General features: G+C 39.0%; 1 protein-coding gene across 3 annotated transcripts in view; it reads left to right on the top strand.

Moving 5' to 3' along the window:
- The window catches only part of Gstcd (glutathione S-transferase, C-terminal domain containing), a 110,290-nt gene that overhangs the window by 66,423 nt on the left and 19,243 nt on the right, over positions 1-24,624 (top strand). For 2 of the 3 annotated variants that reach the window (NM_001356309.1, NM_026231.3), the window contains exons 6-8: positions 19,942-20,057; positions 20,185-20,229; positions 21,825-21,953. In NM_001356309.1, coding sequence (NP_001343238.1) covers positions 19,942-20,057; positions 20,185-20,229; positions 21,825-21,953 — 290 coding nt within the window. Of the gene's footprint in view, positions 1-19,941; positions 20,058-20,184; positions 20,230-21,824; positions 21,954-22,984; positions 23,110-24,624 lie in introns of all 3 variants that reach the window. The other variant, XR_003954372.1, reaches the window with a different exon arrangement.

Here is a 24,624-nt window from a genome sequence, read left to right as displayed (position 1 = left end):
TGGACTTCAGTTACAGCAGCTTTTCTGTGAAGTTGCTTCCAAAGAGCAGGGCATGCACTCTTTCGGCTCTCGCCTTTCACCAGTTACCTGGGTGGGCTTCTGCCCTGACAGCTCCTTTATTTTTCTGGTGCAAAGGAGGCACTTCTGTAGTAAACAGATGAGTACATTACTTTGTTTTCCAATGGTGTGTTTTTATTTTATGTGTAGGAGTGTTTTGCTTGTATGTATGTATGTACACCATGAACATGCCTGGTGCCTGAGGAGGCAGATGAGGTCATCCAGTCACCTGAAGCTGGTGTTATGGACGGTGATGGTCCATCATGTGGGTACTAGGAGCTAACCCTGAGTGTTCCTCGAGAGCAGCCCATGCTCTTTATGCTGAGCCGGTTCTCCAGCCCCCAGGACATTAGGTTTTAATTTACTCTATGTGAATACATGGGGAAAATACGGACAAGGTTCTTTGCCAAAATCTCGCTTTGCCTCTAGCCTGGTTACTAATAGAATCCTTGTTCTTCACTGAAGCCTCATGAGCTGGCACCTCCACTGTCTATATTACTCTCAGCACTACTGTCTTCCAGGCCACTACTGTTAAGCCTACTTTATAATAGTCAACACCATTTCTAATTTCCTTCTTCTCCTTTTGCTTGCTTAAAGAAACCTTTTTTAAATCTTCTATACTCCCAAATACATCTAATTCAATATAAAACCCAAAGCTTCCCCATAGATTATAAAGGTTTGCATACTCCATACCCCAGATAGTTCTTGGTCTTCTTTTGTGCCAGCCTCCTCTTTACTACCTGTATTCCTCTGGTAATTTATATCCCCCCATCCTTCATTCAAATCCTGTATGTCTTCAGACAGGCTCTTTCAGGTCACTGTATATGCAGCAAGTCTCCTCCTTACCTGTCCTCTGTTCTTTAATTTTTCTCTGTGATGTATGTGTTTGGTTTTGTATATCTAGGAGATTCACTCGATGTGTGACCTCTGTCACCAGGAACCATTATACCAGCCTTTACAACAGTGCTAGCTTAGCAAATGTCTGTGGATTATTGGTTTGGATTCCTCTCAGACTTCTTATCCTAATGTTTGTCCTCACGGTAGTATTTATGCTGCTGTAATGAAACATCATGACAATAGCAGCTTGGGAGGAAAGGGCTCATTTACTTTACACTTGCACAGTGCTGTTCATCATTGAGGGAGTCAGCAACTCAAACAGGATGTGAACCTGGAGGCAGCTGATGCAGAGGCCACAGAGGGGTACTGCTGACTGGCTCCCTTATCATGGCCAGGTCAGCCTGCTTTCTTATAGAACCAGGACCACCACCAGCCCAGGGATGGCTCTATTCACAATGGGCTGCCTAACCCCCTGCCCCAGCCCCCACACATCATCACTAATTAAGAAGATGCCCTCCGGCTTGTATATAGCCCAGTCTTATGGAGGCATCTTCTCAGCTGAGGTTCCCTCCTCTCAGAAGACTTTAGCGTGTGTCAAGTTGACATAAAGCTGTCCAGCACAATGATGTAAAGAAATGAGCCTTTCCCCTTCCAAAAAGTCTCCTAACTTGATAATTGATGTTCTTTCCTCATGAAACATTGCTTGCAATTTTTCAATTATACAAGTTAGCAAAGACGTGGTGCTTTTATGGGTTGTATAAATCAGTAAGTTATTTATAGTTTCACTTCTTAGTATTAATCCAATCTGTCTTTTCTCACTGCTTGTTCTGAAACCTTAAAAGGCAATCACTAAGTCCTGTATACTAACTTACACTTGTTGCTTTTTGTTATAAATGAAAATAGTCTTTTACAAATGTCATTAGTTTATTAATTTTAAAAGTTTCATCATAGTATTTATTTTCCTTTCCTACATAATGCTTATTTTGTATTGACCATGAAGGGAGAAAGTTCAGCCTTTTTTCGTTTACTTGAAAGTGAAAACTAATCACAGGATTGTAAGATTAAAATCGTGGAAGCTGACAGAAATGTTTGAATAACTGCCATGTTTCTGGTGTTTTATCTTCTGTTTATTTGGATTCTCTGTGGAAATAAAGAACCAGAAGTATATAAGACCTCAAATCTCATTTAAGAAGTTCCTTAGCAGTCACAAATATATTGTTCTGTGTTTTGGACTAAAGAGAATGCTATGCCTGTTCTGTGTGATTGAGCATGTGTGGGTGTGCATACGAGTGCCTTCATGCTCTCATGCTAGATCTATAACATTTGATGACGGATTCTAAAGATTGGAAGGTATTAAAATTGTATTTTCTATATATCCAGAAAGGGTAAATATTAGGCATTATATTATCATAAATATGCTCAAGTGCAACCTTTTTTGTCATTTTTTATTAGTTATTTTATTTACATTTCAAATGTTACACCCTTTCCTGTTTCTCCTCCGCAAACCCCCAATCCTTTCCCCTCCCCCTGCTTCTATGAGGGCGCTCACACACCCACTCCCACCTCACCTCCCTAGCTATACCACTCTGGGCATACACACCCAGAAGATGCTCCAACATGTAATAAAGACACATGTTCCACTATGTTCATAGCAGCCTTATTTATAATAGCCAGAACTGGAAAGAACCCAGATGTCCCTCAACAGAGGAATGGATACAGAAAATGTGGTACATTTGCACAATGAAGTACTACTCAACTATTATTAAAAACAATGACTCCATTAAACTCACGGGTAACCTATTTTTTTTTAATTTTTTATTATGTATTTTCCTCAATTACATTTCCAATGCTATCCCAAAAGTCCCCCATACCCTCCCCCCCACTCCCCTACCCACCCATTCACACTTTTTGGCCCTGGCGTACCCCTGTACTGGGGCATATAAAGTTTGCATGTCCAATGGGCCTCTCTTTCCAATGATGGCTGACTAGGTCATCTTTTGATACATATGCAGCTAGAGTCAAGAGCTCCGGGGTACTGGTTAGTTCATAATGTTGTTGCACCTACAGGGTTGCAGATCTCTTTAGCTCCTTGGATACTTTCTCTAGCTCCTCCATTGGGGGCCCTGTGCTCCATCCAATAGCTGACTGTGAACATCTACTTATGTGTTTGCTAGGCCCCGGCCTAGTCTCACAAGAGACAGCTATATCAGGGTCCTTTCAGCAAACTCTTGCTACTGTATGCAATGGTGTCATCGTTTGGAGGCTGCTTATGGGATGGATCCCTGGATATGGCAGTCGCTAGATGGTCCATCCTTTTGTCTCAGCTCCAAACTTTGTCTCTGTAACTCCTTCCATGAGTGATTGTTCCCAGTTCTAAGAAGGGGCAAAGTGTCCACACTTTGGTCTTCGTTCTTCTTCAGTTTCATGTGTTTTGCAAATTATATCTTATATCTCGGGTATACTAAGTTTTGGGCTAATATCCACTTATCAGTGAGTACATATCATTTGAGTTCTTTTGTGATTGTGTTACCTCACTCAGGATGATGCCCTCCAGGTCCAATCATTTGCCTAGGAATTTCATAAATTCATTCCTTTTAATAGCTGAGTAGTACTCCATTGTGTAAATGTACCACATTTTTTGTATCCATTCTGTTGAAGGGCATCTGGGTTCTTTCCAGCTTCTGGCTATTATAAATAAGGCTGCTATGAACATAGTGGAGCAGGTGTCTTTCTTACCAGTTGGAACATCTTCTGGATATATGCCCAGAAGAGGTATAAAGGATCCTCCAGGAGTACTATGTTCAATTTTCTGAAAAACCGCCAGACTGATTTCCAGAGTGGTTGTACAAGCTTGCAATCCCACCAACAATGGAGGAGTGTTCTTCTTTCTCCACATCCTCACCAGCATCTGCTGTCACCTGAATTTTTGATCTTAGACATGCTGATTGGTGTGAGATGGAATCTCAGGGTTGTTATGATTTGCATTTCTCTGATGATTAAGGATGCTGAACATTTTTTCAGGTGCTTCTCAGCCATTCGGTATTCCTCAGGTGAGAATTCTTTGTTTAGCTCTGAGCCCCATTTTTTAATGGGGTTATTTGATTTTCTGGAGTCCACCTTCTTGAGTTCTTAATATATAGGATATTAGTCCCTTATCTGATTTAGGATAGGTAAAGATCCTTTCCCAATCTGTTGGTGACCTTTTTATCTTATTGACGGTGTCTTTTGCCTTACAGAAGCTTTGCAATTTCATGAGGTCCCATTTGTCAATTCTCAATCTTACAGCACAAGCCATTGTTGTTCTATTCAGAATTGTTTCCCCTGTGCCCATATCTTCAAGGCTTTTCCCCACTTTCTCCTCTATAAGTTTCAGTGTCTCTGGTTTTATGTGGAGCTCCTTGATCCACTTAGATTTGACCTTAGTACAAGGAGATAGGAATCAATTCGCATTCTTCTACATGATAACCACCAGTTGTGCCAGCACCATTTGTTGAAAATGCTGTCTTTCTTCCACTTGATGGTTTTAGCTCCCTTGTCGAAGATCAAGTGACCATAGGTGTGTGGGTTCATTTCTGGGTCTTCAATTCTATTCCATTGGTCTACTTGTCTGTCGCTATACCAGTACCATGCAGTTTTTATCACAATTGCTCTGTAGTAAAGCTTTAGGTCAGACATGGTGATTCCACCAGAGGTTCTTTTATCCTTGAGAAGAGTTTTTGCTATCCTAGGTTTTTTGTTATTCCAGATGAATTTGCAGATTGCTCTTTCTAATTCGTTGAAGAATTGAGTTGGAATTTTGATGGGGATTGCATTGAATCTGTAGATTGCTTTTGGCAAGATAGCCATTTTTACAATGTTGATCCTGCCAATCCATGAGTATGGGAGATCTTTCCATCTTCTGAGATCTTCCTTAATTTCTTTCTTCAGAGATTTGAAGTTTTTATCATACAGATCTTTCACTTCCTTAGTTAGAGTCACGCCAAGATATTTTATATTATTTGTGACTATTGAGAAGGGTGTTGTTTCCCTAATTTCTTTCTCAGCCTGTTTATTCTTTGTGTAGAGAAAGGCAATTGACGTGTTTGAGTGAATTTTATATCCAGCTACTTCACCGAAGCTGTTTATCAGGCTTAGTTCTCTGGTGGAATTTTTAGGGTCACTTATATATACTATCATATCATCTGCAAAAAGTGATATTTTGACTTCATCTTTTCCAATTTGTATCCCCTTGATCTCCTTTTGTTGTCGAATTGCTCTGGCTAGGACTTCAAGTACAATGTTGAATAGGTAGGGAGAAAGTGGGCAGCCTTGTCTAGTCCCTGTTTTTAGAGGGATTGCTTCCAGCTTCTCACCATTTACTTTGATGTTGGCTACTGGTTTGCTGTAGATTGCTTTTATCATGTTTAGGTATGGGCCTTGAATTCCTGATCATTCCAAGACTTTTATCATGAATGGCTGTTGGAATTTGTCTAATGCTTTTTCCGCATTTAACGAGATGATCATGTGGTTTTTCTCTTTGAGTTTGTTTATATAATGGAATACGTTGATGGATTTCTGTATATTAAACCATCCCTGCATCCCTGGAATAAAACCTACTTGGTCAAGATGGATGATTGTTCCAATGTGTTCTTGGATTCGGTTAGCGAGAATTTTATTGAGTATTTTTGCATCAATATTCATAAGGGAAATTGGTCTGAAGTTCTCTATCTTTGTTGGATCTTTCTGTGGTTTAGGTATCAGGGTAATTGTGGCTTCATAGAATGAGTTCGGTAGAGTTCCCTCTACTTCTATTTTGTAGAATAGTTTGTGCAGAACTGGAATTAGATCTTCTTTGAAGGTCTGATAGAACTCTGCACTAAAGCCATCTGGTCCTGGGCTTTTTTGGCTGGGAAACTATTAATGACTGCTTCTATTTCTTTAGGGGATATGGGACTGTTTAGATCGTTAACTTGATCCTGATTTAACTTTGGTACCTTGTATCTGTCTAGAAATTTGTCCATTTCGTCCAGGTTTTCCAGTTTTGTTGAGTATAGCCTCTTGTAGAAGGATCTGATGGTGTTTTGGATTTCTTTAGGATCTGTTGTTATGTCTCCTTTTTCATTTCTGATTTTGTTAATTAGGGTACTGTCCCTGTGCCCTCTAGTGAGTCTAGCTAAGGGTTTATCTGTCTTGTTGATTTTCTCAAAGAACCAGCTCCTCGTTTGGTTGATTCTTTGAATAATTCTTCTTGTTTCCACTTGGTTGATTTCGCCCCTGAGTTTGATTATTTCCTACTGTCTACTCCTCTTGGGTGAATTTTCTTCCTTTTTTTCTACAGCTTTTAGATGTGTTGTCAAGCTGCTAGTGTGTGCTCTCTCTAGTTTCATTTTGGAGGCACTCAGAACTATGAGTTTCCCTCTTAGAAATTCTTTCATTGTGTCCTATAGGTTTGGGTATGTTGTGGCTTCATTTTCATTAAACTCTAAAAAGTCTTTAATTTCTTTCTTTATTCCTTCTTTGACCAAGGAATCATTGAGAAGAGTGTTGTTCAGTTTCCACGTGAATGTTGACTTTCCATTATTTATGTTGTTATTGTAGATCAGCCTTAGTCCATGGTGGTCTGATAGGATGCATGGGACAATTTCAATATTTTTGTATCTGTTGAGATCTGTTTTGTGACCAATTATATGATCAATTTTGGAGAAGGTCCTGTGAGGTGCTGAGAAGAAGGTATATCCTTTTGTTTTAGGATAAAATGTTATGTAGATATCTGTTAAATCCATTTGTTTCATAACTTCTGTTAGTTTCACTGTGTGCCTGTTTAGTTTCTGTTTCCACGATCTGTCTATTGATGAAAGTGGTGTGTTGAAGTCTCCCACTATTATTGTGTCAGGTGCAATGTGTGCTTTGAGCTTTACTAAAGTTTCTTTAATGAATGTGGCTGCCCTTGCATTTGGAGCATAGATATTCAGAATTGAGAGTTCCTCTTGGAGGATTTTACCTTTGATGAGTATGAAGTGTCCCTCCTTGTCTTTTTTGATAACTTTGGGTTGGAAGTCGATTTTATTCGATATTAGAATGGCTACTCCAGCTTGTTTCTTCAGATCATTTGCTTGGAAAATTGTTTTCCAGCCTTTCACTCTGAGGTAGTGTCTGTCTTTTTCCCTGAGATGGGTTTCCTGTAAGCAGCAGAATGTTGGGTCCTGTTGGTGTAGCCAGTTTGTTAGTCTATGTCTTTTTATTGGGGAATTGAGTCCATTGATATTAAGAGATATTAAGGAAAAGTAATTGTTGCTTCCTTTTATTTTTGTTGTTAAAGTTAGCATTCTGTTCTTGTGGTTGTCTCCTTTTTGGTTTGTTGAGGGATTACTTTCTTGCTTTTTCTAGGGCGTGATTTCTGTCCTTGTATTGGTTTTTTTCTGTTATTATCCTTTGAAGGGCTGGATTCGTGGAAAAATAATGTGTGAATTTGGTTTTGTCGTGGAATACTTTGGTTTCTCCATCCATGGTAATTGAGAGTTTGGCCAGGTATAGTAGCCTGGGCTGGCATCTGTGTTCTCTTAGTGTCTGTATATCATCTGTCTAGGCTCTTCTGCCTTTCATAGTCTCTGGTGAAAAGTCTGGTGTAATTCTGATAGGCCTGCCTTTATATGTTTCTTGACCTTTCTCCCTTACTGCTTTTATTATTCTCTTTATTTAGTGCATTTGTTGTTCTGATTATTATGTGTAAGGAGGAATTTCTTTTTTGGTCCAGTCTATTTGGAGTTCTGTAGGCTTCTTGTATGTTCATGGGCATGTCATTCTTTAGGTTTGGGAAGTTTTCTTCTATAATTTTGTTGAAGATATTTGCTGGCCCTTTAAGTTGAAAATCTTCATTCTCATCAACTCCTATTATCTGTAGGGTTGGTCTTCTCATTGCGTCCTGTATTTCCTGGATGTTTTGAGTTAGGATCTTTTTGCGTTTTGTATTTTCTTTGATTGTTGTGCCGATGTTCTCTATGGAATCTTCTGCAACTGAGATTCTCTCTTCCATCTCTTGTATTCTGTTGCTGATGCTCGCATCTATGGTTCCAGATCTCTTTCCTAGGCAGACCTGGGAGACTAGCTCTCTCCTTAGTTTCAGTGGTCAGAGTTCTCTCTGCAGGCAAGCTCTCCTCTTGCAGGGAAGGTGCCCAGATATCTGTTGTTCGAACCTGCCTCCTGGCAGAAGTTGTGTCCCACTCACCAGAGGTCTTAAGATCCCGTGGAGGGTCCTGTGGGGGACCTTGGGGGTGTCCGGAGACTCTGCGCACAAGGAACCCCGGTGCTGGGGTGGAGCGGCAGGGGCGGCAACCTATTTTTTAAACATTAAATGTGTACTGAATATGGTGAACACTAAAATTTTATAATTTCAGAATATTTTTTATAATTACATTAAGTATGTAATATCTTCAGAGTCACTATCTAAGGAGAAATAATGAAATTAGTAATTTACTGTTTTATTTTATTTTTTTATTGAAAATAAAATTATTTTTATGTAATATAGTCTGATCCAGTTTCCTTTCCTCATCTCCTCCCCAATCCTCCCTACTTCCACACCCTTCTTATCTTAGAATACAAACAAGCCAATCTAAAAAACAAGGATAAATCAAAAACAAACAAAAAGAAAATCAAAAGAAACTGGGAAAGAGCTTGAGAAACTGAGACACATGCACATATAACTCATTTCACACCCATGAAAACTCAAAATTGGGAACAATAGTATACAAACAAAAAAGCAGTAAGGTTAAAATATGATAGAAGAACACATTTTGTTTATTTTGTGTTGGATATTTACTGCCGCTCATATGTCCCCTTCTGGGTGGTGCCTGCATAACGTGCAGAGCCATCAGTAAACCAGGCTCTAGTCTTCTCCTCTTCGGTCAGTCGATCATAGGGAACACCCCATGAGGCTATAGGCACATGTTTGGCAGCAGATGGCATTGTAACAGGAGTAGAAACCATAGGCATTTGAGCAACTTCTTCATGTAACTTGCTTGTGCCTTCAGGACCTGCTCTGGCCCGATCACATATATACCTTGTGGTTTGTAAGAGTCCCTTGGAGAAACCTTTGCCTTTTCCTTTGCCAGTGGCTACTAATTGGAGATAGCATCTTGGTTAGGTTGGAGCTTGTGTCCACTCCCCCATCTCAGCCCTGGGCTGGCCTCTGGTTGGGGTCTGCGCAGGTCTTGTGTGTGCTGCTTCTGTCTCTCTGAGTTCAGATGTACACTGCTCCTCTTGTATCTGGAAAACACTTGGTTATCATCATCTCTGGCTTTTACAATCTTTCCAATTCCTCTTCTGCTAAGTTCCCTGAGCCCTGAAAGATAGGATTTGATGAAGACATCCCATTTGTGACTGAGCACTTCAAGGTCTCTCATTCTCTGCACATTGTCCAGTTGTGGTCTCTGTGTTAGTTCCCATCTTTGTAAGGGAAAGCTTCTCTGGTGAAGGCTGAGTAAGACATTGATGTCTATGTATAGCAGTCACGATGCTTTATCAGAGCAATTGTATTTGGTTTTTTTCCCTAGGTCCGTGGCATCTCTGTTCTCAAATTCCTGCCATCTGAGCAGTGTCAGGCATGGGTTCCATCTCATGGAGTGGGTCTCAAATTCAGTAAGATACTGTCTGGTTAACCTTTGTGTCACTATTGCTCCAGTGTCTCATGCAGGCAGGTCACAATGGTACATCTAGGCTCTTCTCCTCTAGTAGCATGCGGAGTACCTTCCATACTGGGAGCACTACTAGTCTGTAGGGGTGAGGACTCCAGTGAGATACCAGCTCAACTTCTCCATGTTCAGTGATATATACTTGTTGCATTTAGCAGTAGGGCTTTACCATCAGAAGCAACCAATAGCTTTGGTAGTAGCCCATTCTTTGGGGATTTCCTTGGGGCACCTCTAGCTAACAAGTCAATTAGATGTAACCATGTCTAATTGAAGCATTGTCTCCCCATCATCTGGTGATTCCATCTACATTTCTTTCCTATACATATACATATTTATATTCTCATATAAATATTCTCATATTCTCTCCCTTACCCCACTTTCCTTCCCGCTCTGAGTTTTTAATATAGCCTTTATTGCCTGTCTTAGTTTGTGTTTTACTGCTGTGAACAGACACCTTGACCAAGACAACTCCTATAAGGACAATATTCAGTTGGGGCTGGCCTTACAAGTCCATTATCATCTAGGCATGGCAGCATCCAGGCAGGTATGGTACAGAAGGAGTTGAGACTTCACCATCTTCATCTGAAGGCTGCTAGGAGAAGACTGGCTTTTACATGATTAGGAGGAGGGTCTTAAAGCGACACCTACAGCGACATACTTCCTCCAACAAGGCCACACTTCCAAATACTATCACTCCTGGGCCAAGCATATTCAAACTACTACATTATCCTTAACAATAATTAATGCTAAAATATAGCAAGCATAACAATATAATACTATGATCAAGTTGCTAGCATCATTACTCTTGCCTTTTATGGTCATTGTTAGGTAAAGTAAGTTATGAACTCAGGTATCAGACCTTGACAGCCTGTCTGAAAAGTGAGATGCCTACCGAAGGACAGGTAAGATAGCTAGCATATACAGTATAGATATTTTAAATAAAATAATACTTCCTGTCCTAAGTAAGACACACCAGTGTGGTATGAATTTTCTCATACTCTTGCAATAGCATATAACTTAAAACTTAATAATTGCTTCTTTCTAGAGTTTATTTTATTAATAATTTTATTCATTTATATTTTAAATGATACCCTCCTTCCTAGTTACCCCTCCACAAATCCCCCATCCAATTTCCCCTCCTCCCCCCTTTACCTCTATGAGACTGCTCCTCCCTCCACCCACTCACCCACTCCTGCTCTAACATCCCCCTATTCTGGGGCATCAAGCCTCCACAGGATCAAGGGCCTACCATCCCATTGATGTTAGATAAGTCCATCCTGTGCTATATATGCATCTGGAACCGTGGCTCTCTCCATGTAGACTCTTTGGTTCGTGGTTTAGTCCCTGGGAACTCTGGGTGATCCAGTTAGCTGATATTGTTCTTCTGTGGGGTTGCGATTCTCTTTAGCTCCTTCAGTCCTTCCCCTGTCTCTTCCATTGGAGTCCCTGGGCTCAGTCTGATGGTTAGCTATGAGTATCTGCATCTGTATTGATCAGGTACTGGTAGAACCTCTCAGGGAACAGCCATACTGGGTTCCTGTCAGCAAGCACTTCTTGGCATCCACAATAGTGTCTGGGTTTGGTAACTGTATATTGGATGGATTTCTAGGTGGGGTGGTCTCTGGATGGTCTTTCCTTCAGTCTCTGTTCCATTCTTTTGTCCCTGTCTTTCCTTTGGACAGGAACATTTCTGGGTTAAAATTTTTGAGATAAGTAGGTGGTCTCATCTCTCAACTGGGGCCGTGCCTATCTATTGGAGGTGGTCTTTACAGGTTCTGTCTCCCCTTTCTTGGGTATTTCAGCTAAAGTCATCACCATTGGCTCCTGGGAGCCTCCTTCTTTCCTGGTGTCTGGGACTTTCTAGTGGCTACCACCAGCTCCCCACCCCCCACTGCTATGTTTCTATTCAATTTCCTGACCCTCTGTCCTTCTCTCCTGTCTCTTCCAATATCTGATTCTTTCTGGAATTTTGTATTTGGTGTTTTGAATAAGGTTCACTCTGAGTGAGTGACACCTTGGCAGATGAAGTAGATGAGGCTACATGCATTTCCCAAATCAGCCTTATGGTGAAACTCATTACTTTTTTCTTCTCAGTACTTCTCAATACCTTTTTTAAAAGATGTGTAAATTTTGCATGAATGAAGGTCTTCCTGCATGTGTATATGTGCACTGTTCGCATGCCTAGTGCCCATGGAGGCCAGAAATGGTTACCATGTCCCCTGGAACTATAGTTAAGGATAGTTGTTAGCCTCCGTGTAAGTGCTAGAAACTTGTGTCCTCTCATAGAGTAGCAAGTGCTCCTAACCTGAAACATCTCCCTAGCCACTGTCTCTTAATATCCTAAAGACTAATGTTCCATGAGTGATTTATAATATCTGAAATTTTGATAGTCATGGCAAAACAAATACCATGTTTAAAGCTTTAAATGTATGTTTAGAAACATCTCATCAAAAAAATAATAATAAGTCTCTGAGAGTAAAGGAGTGGGAGGGGGTGAGATGGACCAGAGAATGATGGCCCTGAGACCTGAATATATAGAAAGAATGACCAAGAAAGGATGAAAATATAGGGCAGCGTTTACTTAGAAGACTATTGCAGGTCAGTCATGGTGATGAATGCCTGTAACCTCAGCCTTCTGGAGGCTAAGACAGGATTTCAAGTGCTGGTTACATAGTGAAAGCCTATCTCAAAAAACCCAGAAGACTATTGCAATAGGATAAGTGATAAATAATAAAGGTGTAGACTGAAATAGACATCATTGTCCATTAACAATCCAATTCTATAATCAAATAAGACTACCAGAAAGAAAAAAAAAAGATTTCATAATGTAAGATAAGTAATTTTAGGTTTTGTTCATGGTTCATTTGAGGTCAGCAAATGGATGGAGAGAGATAATAAGAACATAGTTTAAAATGTGATTTATGGAGCTGGAAAGATGGTAGCATGGTTAACAGCTCTTCTTGATCCTCCATAAGACCAGCATTCATTCCCAGCACCTACATTAAGTTCCAACTACCTATAATTCCAGCTCCAGGGGATCTGACCTTCTTCTGAGTTCCAGGGAGACACACACACACACACACACACACACACACACACACACACATCATATACTTACCCCAGCACATGTACATACACATAAATAAAAATAAAATTAACCTTTTTGAAAAACCCAACTAGTAAAGTCATAGAAGCAGTATTAACACCATGGTCCAAAGAAGACGAGCACCCTTTACATGCAATAACACCAAGGTGGCTTCTGACTAACCTTTCTGCTTTTAAACTAAATCAGTGCCATCTGCATACATTTCAGCATCGACTACATGAAATTTTCTAGGGAAAAAAAAATAGACTTTAGCTTGTGTTTCCTGCTAATTGTGAGATTAAATTATAAAAACACGAAAGCATTAGACTTAGTGATTAAACTTAACCTGGTTTTAGAAATACAGATTAAGCATAGTAATAATTCATAGGGGAGGCAATATAAAATATACAAAAGGAGAGAAAAGTTTGTTAAGAGAATAAACCTACTATATACAAGCATATTCATAGCTCTATGTATATTTAAGCCTTACATAAATATTTTGCTGATACAGATTTATGATTCCATATGTGGGACATAAGAGCATAGGTCCTGGTCTGTCAGGATCAGAATCCTGGCTTCATTATCATAATTGTAAGTAATGCTAACTATTTTCATTACATCATACCTCTCAAAAGCTTTGTGAGCTGTTGTGAAAGGAGAATGCAGTAGACAGTATAGCATCCTCAACACAGTATGATCATTCCTAGTACCTATACCAGCAAATTGGAATGCCCACTTCATGGCTGTACAGTGTATGCATTAATGTTATATATAATATAGATCATTATGGCGGCTTCCCTTCAAAGGCTTGTATCTATACCTCCTGTAGTGGTTTAAATGGATATAATTCCCATAGACTCATGTGCTTGGATGCTTGGCCCATAGAGATTGGTACTATTAGGAGGTATGGCCTTGTTGGAGTAGGTGTGCCACTGTGGGGGCAGGCTCTGAGGTCCCAGATGCTAAAGCTCTGCCCACTGTGGAACACAGTTCCTTTTTGCTGCCTGCAGATCAAGATATAGAACTCTTAGCTCCTTCTCCAGCACTATGTCTACCTAGATGCTGCCATGTTTCCTGCCATGGTGATAATGGACTAAACCTCTGAAGCTGGAAGCAAACCATGATTAAATGTTTTCCCTTATAATAGTTACCTTGGTCATAGTGTCTCTTTACAGCAATAAAACCCAAACTAAGATACCTCTCCATGTATTTAGGTCAACTTTCTTATTCCCCATATCTGGTTTCTTCGCAGTATTCAGAGCTCAGTTTGGTTACTTATTCACTGAGAGCTTCGCCAACTACCAAATCTCAATTACTCCATGATACTTCTTCAAACAAACAAACAAGAACCACTGGATTCTGAGAACATTAGCACTCTGTATTTGGGGTCATCAGAATACCATCTCATCTAATTATGTCTAACTACAAGTTAGAAGATAAGAAAGAATTATTTGGTCTCAAAAAGTTAGTTAAAATACTTTCCTGTTGTTAACTTAAGTTTCTAAAATGAAAAATGAGCAACTGATTTCCAAAGATAACTTTTTAATTCTAAAAGTTTTGATCTTGTGAACAACTTGAAATATATTGTGGTTTTAACCTTAAAAGAATAAAAATATCACAGATAAGTGATATCTGATGTAAGGACACTGAAAAAATGAAAATGTATATGTTCAGTTAACTCTGGGTGTAGTATTTTGCAATCAAACTATTTTAATCATCTCAGAGTAATAATGACAGAATTAAGTTTTAAATTTTCCATTAGTCACCTTACACTCCTCTATAAACAAAGTGAACCTTTGGCTTCCAAATATGATGCCTGTACTTTATTCAGCTGTTCCCGTCTTACCCAGTCTACCTAAGCATTCTTGCTGTCAGCCTTTAAGGACAGCGTAGAGTTGGATGTGGAAAGGTGAGGGGTGCCTGCTATTTTTAGTCTGCATCTGCAGTACTGCACCACTGAAGATCTTCTCAATCTGTTTTCATTTCTTTCTTCCTAAATAATCCGATGGTGCCACAAATTGATTGCTCAACCTCCTGTGCCATTTTCTATAAAATCCCAAAGGTTACTAAAGTCCCAAGGTGGAGAAATGGCTTTTTGGAAATGGTGACACTATAAGGTCAATTTATTAAATGTGATTTATGAGACCTCTAATGCCTTATTCCAAAATTGACTTTCACAACATAAACTGAGCCTTTTTACTGTTAAGCCTGCTAGATGAATTTTTACTTAGAAAGGACACCGAAATAAAATACATTTTATGACGGATTCTAAAGAATTAAATTTCTCCCTAATATGTAATTTCTAGAGAAATTACCTACTTTCTGTGAAAAACACACCTCGTTTTCTTAGCTCCAGCACATAAGGAAAGGTAATGATGACAGAGAGCTCCAACAGCCCTTCATCCATTTGAGAAATAACGTGTCATGGTGGGAAGAAGATTGAACCTGATACTAGAGGTCCTTCCTGAGTCCCAGCCTGTGACTGTAAGCAACTGCTAACTGACCTGTAAAGTGTGCATTGTTCTCACTAGAATACTCCAGAAATGTCCTTCACACCGGCAACCTGGGAGTTCCTAGGTAATGATGTATTGAATGTGCAGGAGCTCCCCTAGCAGCAGATAGTGTCATATAAAACCTTTTAGATGCTTAGGAGATGTGTGCATATTTGCTATTGTTAAATCTACTTTACATATACCTTATACAACATTGTTAACAAAGGGCATTTCATAAGCTCTCTTGGGATATCATCCTATAGTAAGTAAACTATACTATAGCAAGCAAGCTCTCCTACAGTGTGGTTCACTAAGGGAGAAACAGTACATTATCCATGCTTGTATCTCTAGCGTTTTCAGAAAAGTTTTGTTTGTACAGACCATGGTGGTTGCCTGACCTGTGTGTTGTGTGGTCTTTACGAAGGAACTGTTCATCTAGGAAGTATAATGTGGCCTCAGAGATTACGGATTTCTATCTCTGTCTTTTGTTCTTCTGTCGTTTGTGGTAATATTTGTCAAGTACTCTAATCTTATATGCAGTAAAATTACATTAGTGAAGATCATGTGATGCAACCATGCTCACATAACACAACTAGGGTTATTGGTCTCATAGACTGAACCGTACGTAGGGTGTGTGGGTGGGCAAAGAGTTATGAGATGGTTACTAAGTACCGACTACTGAACTGTGGTCACTGGGATCCACGTGTCCAGGAGGGTTAGTGATGCCAGCCTGCAAATAACTTCTTAGCCTACTTAAGACATTCCCATCATTGATTTTACTGTCTCAACAAATACAATCAGAGAATTGATACCTAACTTTTTCATACATAAAACTTGAAAACTTTAGAATACTAGATTGGAATGCAATTAAAGCATTTAATCACTCATTTAAAAAAACTTATTAACAAATATCTATTACATGCCAATCAATCTCATAATAGTCTTTTCATTCAATTGAGACGTGAGTTTATGCAGTTGTAGGAAGACTCATTTATGTTTCAGAGAGACAGAAGCAGTTCTGACTAATGTCTCTTTTTCTGGGGTGTTATTAAACTAAGTTATGACTAGATATCATTTTATCTAATGTTTCACTTGTTAATGGCAATAAGTTTTATAGTAGAGAGTACTGGTTATTTTGAAAAGTAGCAAAAAGTTTCTAAAATACCCTTTTTGTTATTGTCTTTTAAATACTTGTTACTTTAAAAGTAGTACATACTCAGTAGAGTCTGGAATGAGGGAAGGGATGAGGCTCCTGTAGTCCAAAAGAAAACAAATAGGCTTAAAACAAAAGGAAGTAGCATAAAGGGACTGATGTAGCAAATTAAGTGTGATGAGGCTAGTACCCGAGGAGACATCAGAAGTAGCAGAGATGTCAGTGGCTAGTTTTTTGCGGACCAGGCCATTAAAGGCTTTGTTTTCTTGCCAAGAGGTAAGGTTTTGGTTGGTTGGTTGGTTGGTTGGTTGGTTGGTTGGTTGGTTGGTTCATTTTTGTTTTATCTTAAGGCAGAGGGAAGTCTTCAAGGTATTTAAACAAAGGAGAGAGATTTCTAGGTAGCTTTGAAGAGGCTTCAGTCAGCAATCCAGATAAAGCTCACTCTCTGATTGCTACTGTGCACAGCCAGAGTGTAACACCATGGGATGTAACCAGGGAAGGAGGAAAGTCCAGCAGGGAGTCCAGGAGACTGATGGTCTCCAACCCCATGCTTCAGAATGACTTGGTGGGTTCGCTGGTCAATCTCATTTCTTAATTCTCTTGCTTATGGCAGTGAGCCACGATTGAGGTCACTCAAGCAGTTTGAATGCTCCAGAAATTGTTATGAATAATCTCATATATTATATATAATAAAATGATTCAGGCTAGCATTGTTAAAGAACATCTTTAATGTATAACTACAAGAATAATCGTATGTCCATTCAGACAGAAATAAGCTTTAAGAAGGTCTAAGCACATGACATATTAGAGGCTGGCCAGTGGTGTCCTTCCCCACCTGCCCTGCATGTGGTTTCAGACCTGCCAGAATCCCTCCCATCCCAGGCTAGCTCATTGTGGATTTCCACCAGACAGGCTGGATTGTCCTTAGCAGGCTTCCCACAGCTCATTCAGTCATCCATTTCTGTTCTTCTGGGTCTCTATAAGGGCTTCTTTTAATGCATCAAGCATTAGTGCTTGATCTTCAGTACATATACCTTCTTACTAGGTCCTCAGGTTGTACCTTAAGGGTAGATATTGTGGCATGCACATTTTCAGAAGATCTGGACTCAGCATATAGTGAAGAGTGGGCATGCAGAAGGTTACTGCTCCAGGCAAAGCAGCAGTAGCTACCCTAAAAAGAAACCTGAAGCTCTTTTTCCCTATAATAAAAGACTTCCTTAGCACTCTTAATTAGGCCTTTTCAGGGGAGGGCAGGGCCGGAGGAGGGGGAGTAGGGAGATGTTGAGATTCATGGTTGTCTTCCCCCTGATCTATAATCAAAGGTGCTCTGTTCTTCAGTTGATCCACTGGCTTTCTAGAAGGGTGCTAAGCACAGAGATGTGGAGTAAATATGCTTTTGCTTTCCTGATTTTATAGTTTCTCAAGTCAAAGGTGTATTTTTAAAGCCACTAAACTATTAATTTTTAGTCTTTTTTTTTTCAGAATCCTTTTATTTTTAAATTGATGCAATGTGATTTTACCGATTTTACCGTAGCTTAGAGAAATGCTTTGAAAACAAAACAACAAAAGAATCTTTAGTGAAGTTCAATATATGTTTAGCCCAATCATTTTCTGAGCTTTTGTATATAATCAAGTTATAACATGCAGGGTACATTGGTACGTCAAGCCAAGAGAGAAAACATTAAGAACGGCCCAAACCCAAGCAGGCATCCAGGCCCAGTGCAAGTCCTTCACCTTGTTTCTTTACGTTGTTGTTTTTAAACAAGTCTTCTCCTTGACCTAAAAACCTTGTTTTCCTCACTCTGCAACAAGGCAGAAAGCAATTACATTGTGTAAATAATCAAGTACATCCTAATGGGAATGGGACAAAGATCACATTGCAGAAGAGTCGTGACATCATGTGTATTCAATGTCCTCTGCTTGGGTTCTTTCTCCACTGCAGAAACAGGACAGTCATTTGTATTGAAGCTAAAAGTAGATTACATTTTATAATTTTTAGATACGAGGACACTGAATAAAAATACAAAGTAGGATTTATTTGATTTTTAAATTAATACCTTGTGGAATATACTTGAGATCCTGTTCATGTTTCCAAGAGCTTCATAATACTTAAAAATCTGGAATGAGAAGAGTTTTCTATTGAGGCAGTTTTTAAAGTATCTAGGGATCTGGCTGCTGTATTTTTAGTTCAACCTTGGTGAATACTGTGTGTACCTGGTAGTCCTGCCACTTAAACACAAATCTGAAAAGAGCTTTGTCTTCACACTTAATTTTGGCATAGAAATGTTTACTTGCAAAGACAGCCTTACGAAGACAAATCTTTATAAGAGCTTGCTTTTGAAACACACCTAAGGAGGGAGTTAGGCTGGTCTCAGTTTAGTTAGGCTGGTCTCAGTTTTTAGTCCAGTTAGGCTGGTCTCAGTGTATATGTGCATTTATAATTATGGACTTGAGATGTTTATATATGCATGTAAATGTTACTTTTGAAGTTGAAGAAGTAAAATAGGAAAAAGAAAAGACAAAGAGGTTCTATCTTGTTCTGTTAAAGTGGAGTGGGAAAATCTCGATATTCTTACATGTTTTTTATCATATTGAAGAAATGTATCTTATACATAAAACAAACAACAATGCCATTCATCTTCTAAGGATGTTTTGGGATTGCCACAGCAGGCTTTGAAAGAAAACTTACAATGTTCTAATACTGTTGGCCCTGTCCTTGGAAATGCCTATCTCTAGTCCCTAATTGCATTAACTTTTGATGTCTGACTCATGAAAGCAAGGAAACTTTGATGTGGGAATAAGAAAATCTGTTTTCCCTCTCAATACAGTAACCACTGATACAGTTCCGACTGTGTGACACCTATGTTTCCTGGTTTCTCAGGGTCCCACCAAAGGAAATCAGAGTTCTAGCATATACAAATAATTAAAATGGTGTTATAACTCTGTAAGGAGATTTAAACAGTGTTCAAGTTGGTAGTCCTTACAGTATATCTCTGAGAGCAATGAAGGACTAAAGTTTCTTCGTGTATTCAAATTGACTAAACCCTTTATGGTTCTGAATTTAATGTTTCAGATATTACTTTTATTCTTTAGAAGAATCTTGTCTTCATTGAAAGAAAAGTTAGATAGCATTAGTTGCTTTTCTGTTGCAGTAATAAAATTCTAGGACTAAAAGGAAGTTATAGAAGAAACAGTATAATTCTGCTTTTGGTTCCAGAGGGAATGTCCATTATGGCTCGGAAAGAATACAGCAGGAACAGGCAGCAGGTTGGTCACAGCATCGTCAACATACAGGAGGCAAAGAGAGAAAATGGGAAGTGGGGTAGAGCTGTAAACACTAACGTTCTCCCTACCTCCCAGTGATACACTTCTTCCTGCAAGGCTCCCCTCCTAAATGTACCATAACATCCCCAAATTCCTCCACCAACTGGGGTCAAGCATTCAAGTACTTACTAATTAAAATAGTATCATCAGGATTAGAGCTAGACTCCGAGTTGTACTTCTTTGGCTCTCTCACAGGAATTATATGAAATCTGCAGTTCACTCCTTCATGTGTGTGTATACATATGGACATCCGTACTAGGACACTCCTCTCTGTCTCATTGGTCCCCCACGGCATTAACTGTTTTCTTCATCTCTTATCTTCCGCAGGTAAAATGTCCACTGACCGAGCTCTGAGGAAACAGCAGCAGTTAAACAACCTTGTCTACCTGGTGCTGAATCAAGCCAAACCTGGGGACAGAATTGTGGATTTCTGCAGTGGCGGGGTATCATATGTCTCCTCTCGTCCTTTAGCCTGTCCAAGGTCATGAGACCTTGCTACATCCTTCAAGGTCATTGTCTAACGCACAAGAGCTGTGAGGCCCGGACTTAACTGCTTTGTCTTACTTTCAGGGCCATGTTGGAATTGTCCTTGCCCACATGCTGCCCTCGTGCCAGGTAAGGTTAATAATGTACAAAATGGGCCATATCTGGCCTAATCTGAACTCTGCATTCCTAATTATTGATTCAAGTCAACTATGTGGCACATACTTTCCTTGGAACATCTAAGATCAGAATCTTAATTGGGGACAAAAGGAAAGTAAGACCACAGCAGAGTTATCAGTATTTTTTAAAGTGTATGTGTTTAAGTAAAAGAGATACCTATTACATTATTGAATAAAAAACATATGATATAACTAACTTAATTTTCAACACAATCATAACTAGAAATGTTTCCAAGGACCACATTTTAACATAAGCTATTTGGTGAAAGTGTCACTATCTATCTATCTATCTATATCTATATATCTATATATAGATATATATATATATATACATATATATATAATTCAACTGGGGCATAGTTTGAGCTCCCAGTCTCTGTGACGACCGAAAAGACAGAGAGCTGACAGATAGAGACGGCGCCTAATGGGAGAACAACTGGGGTGGGTTTGTTGTCTTTCCTTAGAGCAGCAGTTCTCAACCTGTAGGTCCCATCTCCTTTGGAAAACCTCTATCTCCAAAAATATTTACGTACAATGCATAACAGTAGCAAAATTACAATTATGAAGTAACAGCAAAATAATGTGGTTGGAGGTCACCACGTGAGGAGCTGAGTTAGAGGGTCACAGTGTGAGGGAGGGTGAGAGCCACTGCCTTAGAGAATAAAAACACATAAAGTCCACGGCAAAGAGGCAAGCCCCTGTTGTACTGCTGCGGAGACCGTGTTTCCATCGACTATGAGCTCACAGAGCAGAGCCTGAGAAGCCGTGGGGGTGGCAAACTGTTTCACTTTTCTAGTGGTTCTCCTGAAACATAGATAGACTGACCTGGGAGGGGGCTTCAGCTAGGTAAAACTAGAAAGTTTATCTGTGTGCCAGATGTTTTATGTAAAGTGATAAAGTATTTTACTATTGAGTGTACATAAGGCAAAAACAAAAATAAAATGATAGTAATAACAATGTATTAACTCTACCTGTGGTTACTGTGGGAAGCTCCTGTCAGCCTCTGTCCTGCCCCCACCAATCCCTGCTGTTCTCTGCAGCTGATGGAGCCTTATTTTATCATAAGCACACAACATGGCCCTCCGTCCTTTCTTCCACCCCGGCTCCATCCTCTACCTCCTGCTTGTTTCTCACTCTCATTGTTACCGTGCACTGTGCCAAACAGTATTAGTTTCCTCTGTTCTTTGAATACTCTATACTATAATCTTCCGTAGGCCAAGCCATTCCCTTACGTAATTCTGTTCATTTTTGAGACCTCCATTAGTAATTATTTCTCCATGAACGTCTAGCTTAGTCATCAAGCACGAGCTCTCATTCCCCTGTCTGTCCTAGGTGAGCACAGAGCACACTGGTGTCTCTCTTTTTCTCTCTTATATCATTCCATGCAGAACTTGAAGGGTTTAATACATTGTTCATTTGGAACTGTCATACTGGATAGAGAATTAGTAAAGACATTCTACTTTTTAAAATATTGTAATAATGCTGGATGGTAATGTCTGAATTGTGTTACTGAGTATACAAGGTTGTTTTTTTCTACATAAAATCTAGGTTACGTTAATAGAGAACAAGGAATTATCATTAATCCGTGCTAAGAAGAGAAGTGACGAACTTGGTTTAAGCAATATTTGGTTCATTCAAGCAAATATGGAGTATTTCACAGGAATGTTTAACATTGGGGTAAGTAGTAAATAATTTGTTTCTCTAATTAGCTAAACAATCATTTTATTCCTTAGATCAACTAAAGGAATCAGTTTTGTGTTCTTTCCTAAACAAAGAGATACATAGCTTCTTATGCTTTGCCTATCAGCTGTAACCTACCACTCATTACTCCTCTCATAGCCCTGTTCCGTGTGTGACAGATAATACCTGCTTACCCTTTGCACAAGCACTGCACCTGCTGCCCCGGAAGTCCTCAGAGCTGAGAGCAGGGTTAGCAGAGTCTCAGCATCTTTATGGGCCAGTGGAAGAACATAAAACAACGTGGAAAATATAAGGGAAGAATAACTGTTAATAACCTATAAATGCTAAAATTGCCTTTAGATGGTGTCTCTTTAATACAGATTTGATGGCTGCATGTTATTTTGAGCTTCAAGTATTTTGGTTTTAGTTTTGAATCCTTAGACCAAATTATATTATGAATAATTCAGAGGCCAGCTCATAGCTGACTTATTCTTCAGGTTTTGGATTTTTGTGAAATTTGTGCTTTATTAAGGTCTAATATCTTGCTAATATTTCTATTCACTTAAAAAGTTTTATTTAATATGAATACATGCTCAAAATAGTAATATGAAAAGAGCATCTCTTGAATACTTACTCCTGTAAACTGGAGAAATAAGTAGTATAAATGCCTTGTGGTCTGTATTAGTTACTTACACACATACAAATGCGGGTTATGCTGTGTGAGCCTTGGGAGCCAGTACAACCTGGATTCTTCTTTGACTGAATGTTGACATAATTTTTCCTAGTTATAAGCATATTCTTATTTTTGTAGTATAAGTAACTATGATAGATCTTTCAATGTTTCAAAGCACTTTGATGTGTTGCTGAGTCACTGCCTCACTCCCTACTGTGTGCTCTCGACTTACTGGATAGGACTGTTACCCACGCCTGGAGTTCAGAAATTGTAATACTTGACTTTTGTTACTAAAATTCACATCTTAAGCACTGACTACTGAAATGTTGAAGGTTTGATGTCCTTTTTTTTTCAGCCTAACAGGCCTACAACTGATGTCCAGTGTAGAGATGATAAAATGTTTGAGAGAGCAGTAATGTGTGATACCGTGCTCACCTTTTCTCCTCACTGATCCTGGTTGTTTATCCTCTGGGGCTACAGGTGTGAAGTCATTCTGATAATCTTACAATTTCCAAGTATATAATTCAGCAACATCAATTAAAATATGTATGTTCTTTTAGAGTATTTTTCTTTATGTTTCATTATTATATAGCCATCATGGATTTTTCCCTTCCATAAAGGGTGCTTCTGTGTGCTTTATAATGATTTTTTTGTTTATTAGTTTTCTGTTTTAAAAGACTATACTTAATATGCTATTTTTATATTCACAAACATGTAAGCAATCCATATAGAAATCAGTATGTGAAATACATGTTAAAAGACTATAAACACATGTATTTCTTTTCATGTGACATGGATGCAAGCTCCTTGACTTTTATGGACTTACATCCTGATAAGCCAATAATAGAGTCTGCCATAGGAAAAAAATGCACATGATACACTAACCTACTTAATATCATAGATTGTTATACCAGATCTGTAAGGAACTGTTCATGTGCTCTGTGATCACATATCTGATTGAGATCTGAGCTTTGCTGCCGTCTGTCCACACAGTGAAGCTCACTGTGTGTACTGCTAGCCCAGGAAGGATCAAGTTCAAACATGGTGTTGGTCACTGAATGCAGACTACTTTTGTACCACTATAAAGTAGGTAAATAAATAAATACATGGAACCGTTGTCAGTCATAGACTATTTGTATTTTTCCTTCAAAACAAATATTTCATTATATGAATGTCATTTTATTAATTCTGGTTTTGATTTTAAAGACTCATATATGACATAAGAAAAATATTTTTTCCAAAATAAGAAGCATCCAAAAAAGGTTTTTGAACTATTTATTATTTTGATATGTATGATCCTTGATTTGAATAAGTATTGGTTATTAAACATTTAAAGAATGCTTTTAATAAAAAAGTATTTGTAAAAGTATAACATTAGTGGTATTTTAGTTTATCTTAAAATGTATTATATTTTTGAGTACTGTATTTACACTATTTCCACACTACCCTGTATGTCCTCCATGTGCCCCATCCCCTTTAAACGTGTGACCTCTTCCTTGTTGATTATTGTGACATATATAAATTTGTATATATGTGTATGTTAATAGAGCCTGCTGAGTCATTTGTGTCATTGCTTGTATGTATACATGTTTAGGATGAACACTTGGTATTGTATAACCTGAGCAGAGGCTGCTCCTTGGAGAAGACAGTCTCCCTCCCTTAGCAGCCATTAATTACCTGTAGCTCTTAATCTAGGCCTAGGGGTTTGTGAGGCTTTCCCCATCTACGATGCCGTGTCAGCTGCTGCTCTTACTGTGTGGGTCTTGATTAGGAGACCACATTGTTAAGATTTCATGGGTGCACCTTGGCTGTCATTATTAGAAGACATTGCCTCACAGTAGTTGGCCTAGGTTTATGGCTCTTAATATTGCCACCCCATCGTTCACAGTGTTCCCTGAGCCGTGGATTGTGCTGTAGATTCATCACTGGGTTTGGACACTCAGTTGTGCTTGCTTTCTGACCAGTGTAGGTGATAGTCTCCATCTTCTCCTTTCT

Source organism: Mus musculus, chromosome 3 (genome assembly GCF_000001635.26).
Source record: "Mus musculus strain C57BL/6J chromosome 3, GRCm38.p6 C57BL/6J".
NCBI lineage: Eukaryota > Metazoa > Chordata > Mammalia > Rodentia > Muridae > Mus > Mus musculus.
Note: the sequence above shows the minus strand (reverse complement) of the source record. Positions and strands in the feature narration are given on the sequence as shown.